The sequence below is a fragment of the Vulpes vulpes genome, chromosome 14 (genome assembly GCF_048418805.1).
Source record: "Vulpes vulpes isolate BD-2025 chromosome 14, VulVul3, whole genome shotgun sequence".
Classification (NCBI taxonomy): Eukaryota; Metazoa; Chordata; class Mammalia; order Carnivora; family Canidae; genus Vulpes; species Vulpes vulpes.
In genome coordinates this window covers 14,986,026-15,001,403 of record NC_132793.1, presented here as the reverse complement: position 1 = coordinate 15,001,403, position 15,378 = coordinate 14,986,026, and the positions used below count along the sequence as shown (strand labels likewise).

The following is a 15,378-nucleotide window of genomic DNA, read 5'->3' as shown; positions in this document are numbered from 1 at the left end:
AATGGTGAGAGGGGTCTGTCTTGTGCACTAGGGGATATTTAGCAGTATCCCTGACCTCTACTAACTTGATGCCAATAGCAACCTCTCCAGTTTCAACAACCAAAAATGTCTCCAGACATTGCCAAATGTCCCTCCAGGAGGCAGCCTCCCTGTCACTAGGGAACTGCTGCTTTAGCTCCTCTCTCCTTGCTTGCATTTTACTGTCAGCAGCGAGGAGAGACCAGGTGGCACCTTACCACCTTGCTTGAAAACGTCCTTAGCTAGATCACCCAATTCATTACTGGCACACTCTCTCTGTTCCTCTTTTACTGGAGGCAAACAGGGCGGCTAACCTCTCATGACATAACGAGCTTCCTCTTACCCCAGTTTCCAATAGCATTTACCTACTTTCCCATTTGCCTTGGCTGGTGTCTTATCAAAGGACTGAGGCTTCTCTCAGCAGCTTTTCCAAGGCATTTCCACTACACTCCTCTGTTTGTTGCCAGTTCTAATGCCACTGCCATGCTTTAGAGCTGACAGACAAAGCAGCACTCTACCCCAGTACCAAAACCTCTATACGAGGTTTGTATTGCTTTATTGCAATACAAACTTAGCAGTTTGATACAAGAAGTATTTAGTATCTCAAAGGTTTTGGGCATAAGGAATCCAGGAATGCTCTAGCTGAAATGGTTCTGCCTCGGTCTTTCACAAGGTTGCAGGCAAGCTGCTGGCCAGGACTGTAGTCCTCTCAAGGTGCTACCAGGGCCAGTGGATCTGTTTCTCTGCTCACTCATGTGGTTGCTGGCAGGCCCTCTGTTCTTCCTAGCTGTTGGCTGGAATCTTCTGTTGCTTGCCACGTGGGCCTCTCTGCATGGCTGTTGACAACAAAGTAGATTGCTTCCACCAGAATGAGGACACACACCCAAGATCCCAAGATGGAAGCTGTGGTCTTTTGTTTTTTTAATCCTAATTTTGGACATGGTCCACCATCATTTCTTACTGGTCACATAGAGTAACCCTGATACAGGGTATAGCAGAGGACTACATAAAGGTATGAATAAAGGAAAGGCACGGAACCCTGGGGGCGGAGCCCTGGGGGCTATTTTGGTGGCTGGTGGCTGCATTTCAATATTATTCCATTTCTAATTTCCTTTTGGACCTTGTCTTTGACTCATGGGTTATTGTGAAGCGTTGTATTTTATTTCCAAGTATTGGGGGCATTTCCCAGGTATCTTTATTGGTTATATCTCAATTCTTGTATAGCCATATCAACATTTTGTATGATTTAAATTCTTTTACATTTGTTGAGGTTTGTTTTGTGGCCCAGAGTACAATGTATCTTGGTGAATGTTTTATGTGCAGTTGAAAAAGATGTTTACTCTGTTATTGTTGGTTAAAGTGTTAATAAAAGTGTCAGTTGGAACAAGTCAGTTGATAGTGTTCAGGATTTCTATATCCTTCCTTCTTTGTCCTACTTGTTTTATTGATTACTGGGGCAGCAGTATCAAATTCTCTAACTGAAATATAGATTTTTCTCTTTCTATTTTAGGTCTATTGGCTTTTACTTCATCTATTTTTTAAAACTCTGTTATTAGATGTATTCACACTTATAATAGTTGAGTCTTCCTAGTGAATTGAACCTTTGATTTTTATGAATATCCCTCTTCATCACTGGCAACAGTCTTTTTAAAGTTTACATTTGTCTGGTATTAATTTTGCCACTCCAGTTTGCTTTGACTGTATGGTGTATCGCATACGTGCTCGCTTCTGCTCGCTTCAGCAGTACATACATTATAATTGGTGTATCTCATTCCATTCACTTACTTTTAACCCATATATTTTGTTATAGTTAAATTGGGTGTCTTGTAGACAGCACATTATTGCCTTTTGCTTTACTTCCTTTCCTGTTCTACTAGTCTTTTAATTGGTTGTCTTTTCATTGACAGTTGGATTAAAATCATATATATTGCTATTTGTTTTATATTTTCCATCTTTTGAAAATCATTTTTTCCTTTTTCTTTCTTACTTTGGATTAAATTACTTTTTTTTTTTTTCAGGGAAAAACATCAACCCATTGATCACCAAAAATAAGACAATAAGACTTTTTTTTTATTGGAGTTCAATTTGCCAACATATAGCATATCACCCAGTGCTCATCCCATCAAGTGCCCCCCTCAGTGCCTGTCACCCAGTCACCCCCACCCCCTGCCCACCTCCCTTTCCACCACCCCTTGTTCATTTCCCAGAGTTAGGAGTCTCTCATGTTCTGTCTCCCTCTCTGTTATTTCCCACTCATTTTTTCTCCTTTCCCCTTTATTCCCTTTCACTATTTTTTATATTCCCCATTTGAATGAGACCATATAATGATTGTCCTCCGATTGACTTATTTCACTCAGCATAATACCCTCCAGTTCCATCCACCTCGAAGCAAATGGGTATTTGTCGTTTCTAATGGCTGAGTAATATCCCATTGTATACATAGACCACATCTTCTTTCTCCATTCATCTTTTGATGGACACCATGGCTCCTTCCACAGTTTGGCTATTGTGGACATTGCTGCTAGAAACATCGGGGTGCAGGTGTCCCGGCGTTTCACTGCATCTGTATCTTTGGGGTAAATCCCCAGCAGTGCAATTGCTGTGTGGTAGGGCAGATCTATTTTTAACTCTTTGAGGAACCTCCATACAGTTTTCCAGAGTGGCTGCACCAATTCACATTCTCACCAACAGTGCAAGAGGGTTCCCCTTTCTCCACATCCTCTCCAACATTTATTGTTTCCTGCCTTGTTAATTTTCCCCATTCTCACTGGTGTGAGGTGGTATCTCATTGTGGTTTTGATTTGTATTTCCCTGAAGGCAAGTGATGCGGAGCATTTTCTCATGTGCTTGTTGGCCAAGGACAATAAGACTTAATTGCATTTGATTGAAACAATTTATTACTCATTGCACACCAAACAACATGAACATCAGCATCGATGTGTGTTTATTGGTTCCTTTGGCCCCAAGTCCAACAACTGATATGGAGGTCCCAGATGCACAGCACATACAAAGTGGGTTTACACTTGGCTGGGGAACCAGTCCCAGAACTTTTACAGCAAGCAGTAAGCAAGCTTGACTTTGAGAAAGACACCATCTGGGATCCCTGGGTGGCGCGGCGGTTTGGCGCCTGCCTTTGGCCCAGGGCGCGATCCTGGAGACCCGGGATCGAATCCCACATCAGGCTCCCGGTGCATGGAGCCTGCTTCTCCCTCCGCCTGTGTCTCTGCCTCTCTCTCTCTCTCTCTCTGTGACTATCATAAATTAAAAAAAAAAAAAAAAAAAAAAGAGAAAGACACCATCTGATCTCTCAAGCTCTTTTAGTAATCAAAAATCCTGAGCAAGGGCCCAGGTGAAAGAGAAGTCAGATCCTTGCAATCTTGAGATAGTCAACAAGACACGTTGAACACAAAAGGCCCAGGGAGAACGTTTCCCAATATTTTTATTATCCCACTTTATCTCCACATTGGTTTGAATTATTTATACTTAAAAAAATTTTTTTAACGGTTGCCCTTGCATTTACAATATATATCTTCAATTAATTGGGGGTGCCTGGGTGGTTCACTCAGTTAAATGTCTGCCTTCAGCTCTAGTGCTCTGGTCATGATCCTAGGGTCCTGGGATCCAGCCCCTGCTCTTCAGAACCTGCTTCTCCCACTCCCTCTGCCTGCTTCTCCTTGTCCCTCTACCTGCCACTTCCTCTGCTTGTGCTCATGTGCTCTCTCTTTCTCTGTCAAATAAATAAATAAAAATCTTTAAAAGTATATATAGGTATATGTATACATATACCTATATATATATATCTTCAATTAATTAAAGTCAACCTTCAAATAATGTTATATCACTTCTTATACAGCAGAGGATCCTTCGACAGTATATTTCCAATTACTTATCCCATCATTTTGACTATTGTTATCATTACACATTTTACTTTTATATATGCTAGCTATCCACAACATATTGCTACTTTTAAAAGTTGAAGTGTAGTGACATACAATTTTATATTAGTTTCAGATATACAACATAGCCACCCGACAATTATGCACATTACTAAATGCTCAACACAGTAAGTGTACTTACCATCTGTCATCACATAAAGCTTTTTTTTTTTTTACATAAAGCTATTGACTATATATTCCCTGTGCTGCACTTTACATCCCCATGACTTCTAAAGCCAAAGAGTAGTGTATTGCAACTCTTTTGCTTTAGTCAGTTGTCTTTTAAGGTGATTAAAACCAAAAATGTTATATCTACCTTTATTCTGTCCATTTCTGGGGATCTTTACTTCTCTGTGTAGATCTTTTTGAGGCAGAAAGAATATGATACCAGAAAGAAATGTAGATCTGCATAATGAAACGAACTGTTTTTACCTGTCTGCATGGAGGCCTCGTCACAAGTGTGCCATTGCCTGCGTCCCATTTCTTCTTGAGGGCTGCTGGCCTCCTTTGGAATTCAGGTTAATTGGTTGCTCTCCAAACCTAGCTCTCTGATGGGTTTGACAAAAGTTGTAATTTTATAGACTACCTGACAATTTTTCAATATTGTTCTTAAATTTAAAAAAAAGCTCTTCCTAGCTTTCTGTGTCCTGGATGGAAGCCAGAAGTCTCAGCCATCTACTTTTCCATGGCTCCTTTCACTTCTTTTTGCCATCTGCTCTTGGGGATGCTGCCTGGGTCTTTCCCTTGGCCAATACCCTTCCAGCTTTGCCCCCTGAATTATATCTAGCTTAGGTGCTCTTTCCTTTCTACCCCTTCATGTGACAACTATCTGGCAAAGAGAAGGGACGGAGGTTCCAGATCTGTCACCATATTAGGAACAGGTCAAAACAATCCATAGAGTTCAAAGTTCCTAGGGATAAGCCTGGAAAAGGGAGAAGTAGCTTTGGGAGCTGAGCTCTCATCCAACATACTCCTGAGTTGGCCTCATTCCCCTGTGCGAGGAAATGGGACCAAGTATCTACTTCATCCATTAATGAGGAATAAGAATCAAACTGACCAGACAATTCTTAGAAGTTGAAAACTGCAACAGGACGGAAGGGGAACAGCCTGGGAGCAGTGGTTACAAGCACAGTCTCTGAAAGCAGCCCATGTGGATGTGAATTCATCGCTTATTTGCTGTATGGCCTCGGACAAGCCTCCTTACCTCTCTGTCTCTGAGTTTCTGTATCTGTAAAATGGAAATAATAATAGCTTACCTCACAAGGTTGTTAAGAGGATTAAAAGAGTTAATATAGGCAAAACACTAATAATAGCAACAGATATATAATAAGCCCTGTGGAAGTATTATTAAGGTATACTTCCTATAATTTCAGAAATTCATGGAAGAAAGCACTATCCTCCCTTTCTCAGAATCTATTACAATCAAAACACCTACTGTTTATTGAGCATCTCCAAAGCGCCCATTCCTGTACTAAGCATTTTATATGAATTATCTCATAAGTGGTAGGGATTAATTATTCCTACCTAATAAGCAGGGAAATCAAGGAACAGAGAAATTAAGTATTTACACAGCTGGCTAGATGCAGAGCTAGGTTTGCAACCCAGGAGGGTCTGACCACCACACCCATGCTCTTAACCACTTGCCTCCCACGAACTAGTTTCCTTGGTTATAAAATAGTGGGAAAGCTGCTTGCTGTATTTCTCTCCTAGGGTTGTTTTGCGATCCCATTAACAAAAGAAGCAGCGCTTTGGGTATTTGTAGAGTACTGGTCCCCTGACAGGGAAACCTGAATATGTCATGACTCCATCCCTTTGTACATGCCCTTCCCCCCTCTTCTCTGCTTGTTGAACTCATTTTTTCAAGATTAGGCTCAGATATCAGCATCTAGATTTTATTCTAACAATGGAAGGATTCAAGCAGGGGGTGGTGTTTGGAACACAAACCCGCGTTTTGAAATGGTGGCTGACTTCGGTGTGTTGGGGGAGAGGGGGAGGGCGAGCGGGGATGGAGTGTAGCAGGGCCAGAGTGAGTTCAGGAAAACCAGATAGAAGGCTATACAACTGGAGGAGCCAAGGGAGAGATGGTGGTGGAAAAGGAGAGGAATGGTGGATTGAAGTTATTTAGGAAAGAGAATCGACAGGGAATGGAGGTGAATTTAGCGCAGCACAGGGAGGTGCCAAGGATGACTCCTAGTTCCTGGCTTGCTCGCAGATGTTTGTTGAGTGAATGAATGAATGACCCTATGGAATAAGTATTCCCGACAGACACTCCCAACCCCGTCCTGTTCCCGCTGCTTCTGGAGCTGCGAGCACGAAGGGATAGGTGGGAGGGAGGAGGAAAAGAGTGGGTACAGAATCTCAGTCCAGGAGCTGCCAGATTGGACACTTCTGGCGCTGGTCTGAGCAGGAGGCGCGGCGAGTGGGGCAAGAGATTCCTCGGTCCGCCGGCAGTTTGAGCCTCGCCCCTCCACCCCCGCCAACCTGGACGCGCAGCGCCCCTGTTCGCGCCCTGGAGAGCTTGGCTCCCCGCCGGCGTCTCGGGGCGCGGCGCAGAGGCCCACCCCTGCGGCCCCGACCCGCCCCGTCCCGGCGCCCACCCCGCCCAGTGCGCTGGAAGGCTGGGCGGTGGCTCAGTCCGGTCCCGGAGCCAGAAACCCGGGCTGCCGGGTGAGTCCCGGGGTCAGGGGGCCCTCCGCCGCGGCGCACCTGCCCTGATGCGCGGCAGCGGGTCAGTGCCCTCCTCGCCCTGGCCGGTTCCCTTCCCCGCCTGCGCCTGCTCGCCCAGGGTGCGGGTGCGGGTGCGGGTGCGGGTGCGTTGCGCCGGGGCTGCCCGGGAGTCGCGAGCAGCAAGTGCGCCTGGGTGCAGAGCCCGCGTGTGTGCCCCCAGCCGGGCTGCGGCGCCCAGGGCGGCGCAGCAAGTGGATGTGAGCGTGCGGGGCCGAGCGCCCCGGCGGCTGGCGGAGGGACGAGCGCGGCCAGCTGCGGAGCGAGGATGCGCGCCGGGAACTTTTCGCCCGGCCTGCAAGTGCGAGCGGCCGCGCCCGAGGGGGCTCCCCGAGGCGGCCGGGAGGGAGGCGGGCGCGGGTGCCCGGCGCAGCCCCTCCCCCACTTCCGCCGCCCGACGCTTCCTCGTTCCCGGCTCCCAGGGCCTGGCGGTCCCGCGGGAGCCCCGGCGGCGCAGCCCCACCCCGGCCGGCGCGGCTCGCTCCCACGCCCCCGGTGCTGTCTCGCCGGAGCCGAGCGGTCGAGGCTGCGGGGGCGCAGGGCGCTGCAGGTAGGGGCTCGGCGCGGGGGCTCAGAGGCGGCGGGCGGGCCAGGGCCGGGGGCCGGCGGCACGAGTCGGACGCCCGCGGCCCTCGACCGCCTCCTCCCCCCACCGGCGGGCGCGCCCGGGCCCTTTTTAGGGAATTTTCTTGTTCCCGCGGACTCCTGGGCGGGTGGGGCGGAGACTGGCGGGGCGCGCTGCATTTCACGGCCACCCTCCTCCCCCCGGGCTCCCCCCCGGGCTCCCCGACCTCGTCTCCCTTATCCTAGCACCTTTGGTCGCGTAAACAACTCCCTTCCTCTCCCCAGACCCGGCTCCGCTGCCCCCTGGGGACAGCCGCTCAGGTCTCGGGAGATGGATGGGGTTGGGGAGAGGGGGCGTCCTGGCGTCCCCCGCCCGTGGGCGCCCCCACCCTCGATCTCTCCCTTCCCCGCTCCCCTCTCGGCGGCGGAGCAGACGGCCCCAGGGGCCCGGGGTATTTTTAGCGCCGTGACCTGGGCGGCAGCTCCGAGAGCCTTTCCCAGGAATCGGCGTCAGCGCCTCCCTGCCCCCGCTGCCAGCCGGCGGCCACCCAGTCTCCGCACACCGCCTTTGGCCCACTTGGGTTTGAGCCCCTCGAAGCCCGCAGCAGCGCCGGTGCAGCTGCCCGGGGTCTCCTGACACTTGAGTCCAGATGAAGCGCGGGAGGCAGGCTACGGAGGTTGACGAGCTGGTCCTCAAGCCTGATACTCCCTTGCCTCGGGTGATGGGCTCCTCCGCTGCCAGGAAGGAGATGGAGTGAATGCGAGTGGATGTTTAGGGCCTGGGCCGGCCCAGAGCTCTGGTGTTCTGGAAAGCTCTCAGCACCGGGGACCGCCTGGGGTGGGGGGTGGGGGACTGGACTGAATTGGACCCAAGACTCGCCGGCCCAGTTGCTACTCATTGACTATGGGGATATAAGGCTGATATGTGTCAAAGAGGTGCTCAAAAAGAGCTGGGGAGTGCGAGAAGAGATGGTGGGAGGGGGGGCCTCTAAATAGCACACTCTCCCAGCTTTACATTTTACAGAGCACCTGAACCAACAGCTGCTGGGTTGTGTTTGAGGCTGGTAGGACTATTCAGTCATTTTCAGATGGGAAGGTTGAGGCTGGAAAGATGATTTCCTTAGGGGCAGAGCCAAGTCTGGAAGTCAGGTCTGCAACTTCAGAGCAGGGTTTGGAGGGGATGGTGGTGATGGGGTGTGTGGGGGAGAGGGAGTGCTTTAGTCTTTGTCTGGGTTTTGAAGGCTGGGCATGAACCAGAGTTGCAGCACTGGAACAAGATAATCTTCCACCCTGAGATCCCCATCCCACTGTCTTCCATAGCCTTCTGAGGGGAGCCTGGGTCCATTAAAAGTGCCTTGCTCATTTGGACTAGACCAATCCCTGCAACTCCTCTCACAAGGGCATGATACTGAGACTTGGCTATTGGCTCTGTTCTCTGAATACAGAGGAGCTGCTTTTGCGGTGCCTGGAACCAGCATCCCCTTTGTGGGGACAGGGTCAGCCCTGCCTCTCAATGAGATGTGAAGTTTGTGGTAATGGATTCTGCGTCAAAGAAGAGAAGGAGGTAGCCCAGTCCAGAGGTGTCCAGGCTGTAACACCGGGATGCTGGCTACAGAGGGGTTCCCCAAGTTCAGGCCCCCATTGTAGTCCCTCTCAACTTCATAGCCATCCTTGCTCTTCTGTCTTCCAGGAGCTGACATGGACCCAAATCCTCGGGCAGCCCTGGAGCGCCAGCAGCTCCGCCTTCGGGAGCGGCAGAAATTCTTCGAGGAAATTTTACAGCCGGAGACAGAGTTTGTCTTCCCCCTGTCCCACCTGCATCTTGAGTCACAGAGACGTAAGCTCTGAGTTCTGGGGAGAGGGACTGGGGCAAGGGTGGGGGGGTGGGTAAGTCATATAGGTCTTGAATCATGGGAGCCTCTTCCTCTTGTTTTTTGGGCCCTCAAAACGTCTATCTCTAGACCTGACACACGTCTCTAACCATCCTAGGGGCCCTGGCTTGTGTCCTCCTGACTTGCCCCCTTCTTGATCTGCAGCCCCCATAGGTAGTATCTCATCCATGGAAGTGAATGTGGATGCACTGGAACAGGTAGAACTTATTGACATTGGAGACCAGGATGGAGCAGATGTGTTCTTGCCTTGTGAAGACCCTCCGCCAGCCTCCCAGACATCTGGTATGCCCCTTGGCTTTGGGGACTTGGGCACGAGTTAGCCAGAACTGGTGTCAGGCTCTGAAGTGAGGCTGCAAGGCAGGGCTGCGGAAGTATACATGTGGCGGCTGGAAGTGGGTGTTTCTACCAATGAAACAGCTGTCTGTTCTGATTTTAGGGAAGTTGACCCTAAGGGAAACTGGGTGACAGATCGCCAATCTAAAATTCTGGGAATGTCCCAACCTCTTAACCTTTGTTAATTTTGCCTTTTGTGAAATTAATGTAATTAATTCATATAATTGAAATAATATAAAATATGGTTTTTGTATTAGATAAGCCATTTTAGTCATCTTCATATGAATATTTACTCAACATGTTTTTTTGTTTTTTAAGGTTGCTAATACTGTGCTTAGTTACCTCAATCCCTAAAATGTCCTATTAGGGCAGGCAGTATTATCCTGGTTTTATAAAGGAGGAAATTAGACTCAGAAGTTGTTACATAGCCAGAAAGTGGAAGAGCTGGATTCAAACCATGGCTTTCTTATTCCAAAGCCCACATATACTTAGCTTATTAGATATTTTCTTATTTAAAGCTACTGCTATTTATTAATGGCCTACTGCATACCAGATATATTTTTTTAAGATTTTATTTATTTATTCATGAGAGACACAGAGAGAGAGAGACAGAGACACAGGCGAGGGAGAAGTAGGCTCCATGCAGGGAGACTGATGTGGGACTCGATCCCAGGACTCCGGTTCATGCCCCAAGCTGAAGGCTGATGCTCAACCACCACCCGGGCGCCCCATACCAGACATTTTATAAGCAGTTCTCGATTTCATCTTCAAAACCCCTTCTGGAATGTAGGTGCATATCCCATTTTTAGAGAAGATTCGGCCCTTGAGGGGGAAAATGACTTGCCCAAAGCAACTCAGTAGCAAGTAAGTGACATAGATAGATCTTGAACTCTTGAATTGATTGACCTGACTCCAGGGCCCGGACATGGTGTTGGGAAGTGGAAAGAACTGGAAGTCAGGAGACCTGGCTTTTTTTTTTTTTTTTTTTTTAAATTTATTCATGAGAGACATGGAGAGAGGCAGAGACATAGGCAGAGGAAGAAGTAGGCTCCCCGTGGGGATCCCAATGCAGGACTGGATCCCAGGACTCCGGGATCACTCCCTGGGCAGCAGGCAGATGCATAACCACTGAGTCAACCAGGCATCCTGAGACCTGGCTCTTTGTAAACTAGCTCAGTTACTGGTCACTCCCCTACCCTTCTCTGGGCTTCAGCCTCTCCTGGCCAGAGGGTCTCTGAGAGTCCCCTGAAGCCCTGACCAACTCTTCTTTCGGGGCAGGGCTGGATGACCATCCAGAGGAGCTGAGCCTGCCAGTGCCTACGCCAGACAGGACTGCCTCACGTACCTCCTCATCATCTTCCGATGACTCCACCAACCTGCACAGCCCAAATCCCAGCGATGGTGGAGCAGACACGCCCTTGGCACAATCTGATGAGGAGGATGGGGCTGATGGAGGGGCAGAGCCTGGAGCTTGCAGCTAGCGGTGGGCCTACATCTACAGACTGGCAGAGCTGGCTCTTCTCCACAGGAGACCCTAGGTCCACTTCAGAGAAGACCAGACTCTTTATTTGCAGTAGGCACCAGGGGGACGCAAGGACGGTGGGATGGCGTACCTCTCTGGGAATTAACCCTCCTGCTTTCCTGCTAACCTTTTCCTGCTACAACCCTCCCACCAGTTTTTGGCTTACTCCTGAGGTAGGGCTTATAGGTGAGGAGATGGAAGGTGAGGTAGGATAAGATGCTGCTGCTTTTCTTAGCACCCTTCCCTCCCCCAGACTCTGCTGTAGTCTTCCAATAGAGGCTTCTAAACCCGTGTTTCTAAGTGGATGTGAACTCCTTAGCACTCCCCGTGCAGTGGTAGGTACTTCAGCCATCCTGCTCGCCTATGTCCTGTTTGGGAACAGGACACAGTATAAATAATAAACAAATAATCATATACCAACCATTCCCCTTCATGTGTTATACTGCAGAGGTCTCAGACCCATTATATCTGACCAACACTGTCCCCCAGCCCCATCTCTTGTGTGCTCCCTCTCTTTAGAAAATAGTTCTTGAACATGTATGCTAGGCATTTGGGATACAGTTCTGAGTAAGACAGGCCATGTCCCTGCCTTCAGGAGTTTACTGTCTCTGGAAGAGAAAATCAAGTAAATGCCACGGTTCATGGTGTAATAAGTAGCATGATGAGCAACGATTCTGGTGTCAGAAAATAGCTCATCTAGCCACCGAAGAACTGATTTTTAAGCTGAGATCAGAGGCTGAGTAGGAGTTTGCCAAGTGGGGGCTGTAATCCAAGCAGAAAGAGCAGCTTGGGAAGATTTTATATGGAGAGAAATAGCTCTGAGGAACTGAGAAACATTCAGCTGGGCACAAGTGTTGAATTGGAGAAGGAGAGGAAGGTGCAAGAAGGAAGAGTGACAGAGGTTAGTCATGAAAGACTTTGGAGCCTGTATCAAGTTTCAATTCGGCTGCTAGTAAAAGGGCAGAGACTTAAGATACAAATGTATTTTTTCGTATAAAAGAAGTCCAGGGCAATGTGGCTGCTCCAAAGTTATTAAACACCGGAGTCCTTTTTGGCTCTTTTTTGCTCAGCCATCCCAGCTACGTGCCTTGAATGCTCAGTGATAGCTGGTGTCTGTGATGGCCCTTGGAGCCCGGCCATCATGTCCTTGAAACTGGCAGAAAGTGGGAAAAGAAACTGAGGACGGGCAAAGCACAGCCTGCTATTTCCACATTGGGAAGCATTCTTGGAAATTCTAACAAGTGGCATCCACTTTCATCTCATTGACCAGAGCTTGCTAACACAACAAATGTTTCACTTATAGATATTTCATAGACATGGGGACACAACATTATCTGGAAGAAAGAAAATTCTGGCCTTTGGAAAAACAATAACCTTTTCAAGTCACTGAATTACCAGTGCATCTGATTTCTGAACTACCTTTCAAACCTCTCAGAAGCACCGTGGCTACTGGAGAGGCCAGGATAGGCCTTTAGTAGGGCACACTGCTATCTTGATAAAATCAGGGTAATGTTTCTAAGGAACAAGAAGACATTAGTCTTTGGGTAGTTAACTAGCAGTTTTTGTGTTAGAGGCCACATTAATGAATCTGAACTTTATGGGGAGTAATGAAGGATTACAAGTGGTTGGATTTGCTTGTTAAAAAGGTAATTCTGGCCATTGTAGAGAATATACTGGAGAAGGACAGGCTCAGGACAGACATCTAACAAAAAGATAATGGTAGTGATTAGCTTGACTGGGTTGAGGCAGGGTATAAAAAATAAATGACATTCATTCAACAAATATTTATTAAATGTCAGTGTTTAACATGTGTAAGACACTGAAGATGGAATGTAGAGCGGAAAAAAAAAAAGACAGTGCTGCTTTTATGGGAGTCTAGTCTAGTGGGGGCCCAGATGTAAAACTGCAATAATGACCAGTTCTAGGAAGAGGTTAATAGCCTATTAAGAGCAGTCAGGGGAGTGGGGGGCATTTCTTTGAGGAAGTGGCATCTAAGCTGAGGCCTAAAGGATAATTAGGAGTCAACTAGAGGGGAGTGAAGGGAGCAGGGTGAGAACCTCCTCAGTGGAGTGCTGACTGGAAAGCACCAGAGTGGATGCCTGGGATCCAGGAGGTGATAGGTGATTGTTGATCACTGCCACATACTACATAGTGGGTAACAGGACTAGGGTGGAGGTGGATGGGATATAGAAAGGTGGAAGGAATGAAGAGATATTTAGGAGACAGATTCCAAAAGATTTGAGCAGTAGGTGAGAGAGGAAGAGGTCAAGGGTGCCACAATTGTTTCTCCCTTGCAATAGGATGATATAGAGGGTTATTCACCCAGATGGAGAGTGTAGGGAAGAACCAGGTTTGGAGAGAAGGTCATAAATTTGTTTTTGGCCATGGTGAGCTTGAGGTGCTTTCAAGACCTGTGGGAGGTTATGTTGGGTACGAAATCAGACCCATGAGTGTTGGATTTAGAGAGGATTAGGCTGGGAAGATAAATAGAGATACCACTGTGTAGGTGGTAAGTGAGTGAATGTGCTCAGGGAGAGAAGGGGAGTGGAAGGAGTAAGGAGGGTTCTAGGACCCAGCCATAAGGGGCATCAAGTCATTTTTCACATCAGAAGAAATAAGCCCCTCCACCTCCCTTCAGACATCAAAGCCACCCATGGGATCAGTAGCCTTCAGCCTAAATCCCAAAGCTCTTTGTACTATCCAGGCTGAGTGAGTGACGGGCCTGCAGTCTTCCCATGGTACCAGCCTGCTTTCACCCCTGCAGGAGACCTTTGTAAGTGACAGCTCTTAAGTGCTTTTTCCCAGCGCTAGTGAGAAACTTGTGGGAGTTTTTAGTTCCTTTTGTCTAAAAGCCTCTGTGTCCAAGTTGAGATCATCTACTAAACTGGGCTGGGGCTAGTCTCATGTGAAATTTTCCAGTTTTTCTGGATTGCTTATGACTTTGCTGCACACAAAAGATATGGTCTCTGTCCTTTTGCGCTCTCCCTTCCTTTGGAGTAGCAAAGCTCAACCACCTGACTGTGGCTGAGCCTTCTCCTGGGCTGCAGCCTGTGAGCTCTATGGCTCTGCTATACAAGGCTTCTCAGCTCCCAGGATCACCCTGCTCCCTTCAGGGCAAATGATGGGAAGCTAGACTAACTTGGTTGCTGTCAGTATGTCAAGAAATCTCTTAGTACTCCAGGCACGTGATGCTAAGATTTGTGGGGTTTGGGGCAGGGAGCCTGCCTGGGGACAGGGATCTCTAGTCTTCCAGAGAGGCAGAATTGTGTGTGAGCCTGCGGGGAACCTCCAGTTCGGCTGCTATGAGCCCCAGCCCTGCCTGGAAAAGTCTAGGGTCAGCTGAGACCCAAGACCACTTCCTGCTTGGACAATGATCTCTTCTCCTGCCAAACCACAGGGGTTTGGCCAGCCTTCAGAGCCAGCATCTCCAACTGACTGTATCTTGAGGCCACACAGTGCCCCAGAGAGGAGAGGATGATTTGGAGCCAGCTCCAAAGCATGCAGCCCAGCTTTGTCTCCAAGCCGCAGTGTGGCTTCTTCTGTCTGCTGCACAGACTTATCACAGACTCTGGGGAGGAGGGATAAAGACAGTCTCATCCTGTAGAATCCTATGGTGTGGAGGAAATAGGAAGGATCACAACTTGGGGAAAGATTCCCTGGAAGGTGCACCCTCTAGCAGTCCCTAAAGAATGCACAGAACTTGACACTGAATAGTGTGGCAGTGTGGGGACACTATGAACTGTGCTGTGACTTGTTTGTTCAGACATTGCTGAGCACCTACTGTATACTAGCCTTCTTGCTTAGGTAACAGGAATACTAAGGTGACCAAGAGCTCTTTCAGGAGCACATGGGGCCACAGATAATGGAAATAGAACACAGGCTGTAGCAGAAGTGCACAGAAGACTGTAACACTAGAGAAGAGAAGGTAAGTCTCCTGGAGGTGGCGGGTCTTGAATGATGGGGAGAGGCAATTTCAAAAGGAGAGAAAGCATAGAATATAAAATAATCATAATGATGGCAGCTCCTCTTTTGGTTTTTGTTTTGTTTGAGTTTGATGGTGTGAACTCTAGTTCTGGCTTCATGACTCACTATGATCTTAGGCAATATCTTGGTTTCTGTACCTATTTTCTTATCTGTAAAACAAGAGATCATAGACCCTACATCAAAGAATTGTTTGAGTAAATGACAGTCAATATTATTAAACACTCACTACATTCTATGTCCTGCATATACATAATTTCTAGTCTTTAACACCAACCCTGAAAGTAGGCTTATCCATTTTACAGAAGAAAAGTGACACTAGGTTGTTCATGCTCCGGTGGATTAAAAGCTGGTGTGGGGATTTGTCCGACATCTAAACTCATAGCCTCTATTCCATGTGTAGCGGGAG

General features: G+C 48.2%; 2 protein-coding genes across 2 annotated transcripts in view; both read left to right on the top strand.

Moving 5' to 3' along the window:
- The window catches only part of SYS1 (SYS1 golgi trafficking protein), a 36,431-nt gene extending 27,361 nt beyond the window's left edge, over nucleotides 1–9,070 (top strand). Inside the window, exon 3 of the mRNA XM_025998719.2 lies at nucleotides 8,932–9,070. Coding sequence (XP_025854504.1) covers nucleotides 8,932–8,938 — 7 coding nt within the window. The 3' untranslated portion in view covers nucleotides 8,939–9,070. The remainder of the gene's footprint in view (nucleotides 1–8,931) is intronic.
- DBNDD2 (dysbindin domain containing 2) lies at nucleotides 8,673–15,207 on the top strand. Its single transcript, XM_025998711.2, has 4 exons — nucleotides 8,673–8,821; nucleotides 8,932–9,078; nucleotides 9,278–9,415; nucleotides 10,745–15,207. Exons 1-4 carry the CDS (start codon nucleotides 8,755–8,757, stop codon nucleotides 10,945–10,947), a joined length of 555 nt encoding a protein of 184 aa, XP_025854496.2. The 5' UTR covers nucleotides 8,673–8,754; the 3' UTR covers nucleotides 10,948–15,207.
- The last annotated feature ends 171 nt before the right edge of the window (nucleotides 15,208–15,378 follow it).

Coding starts and splice junctions, on each gene's coding strand:
- DBNDD2 (XM_025998711.2), top strand. CDS start 8,755: ATGAGATGTGAAGTTTGTGGTAATGGATTCTGCGTCAAAGAAGAGAAG. Junction 9,079..9,277: donor GCATCTTGAGTCACAGAGAC/GTAAGCTCTGAG, acceptor CTTGATCTGCAG/CCCCCATAGGTAGTATCTCA. Junction 9,416..10,744: donor GCCAGCCTCCCAGACATCTG/GTATGCCCCTTG, acceptor CTTTCGGGGCAG/GGCTGGATGACCATCCAGAG.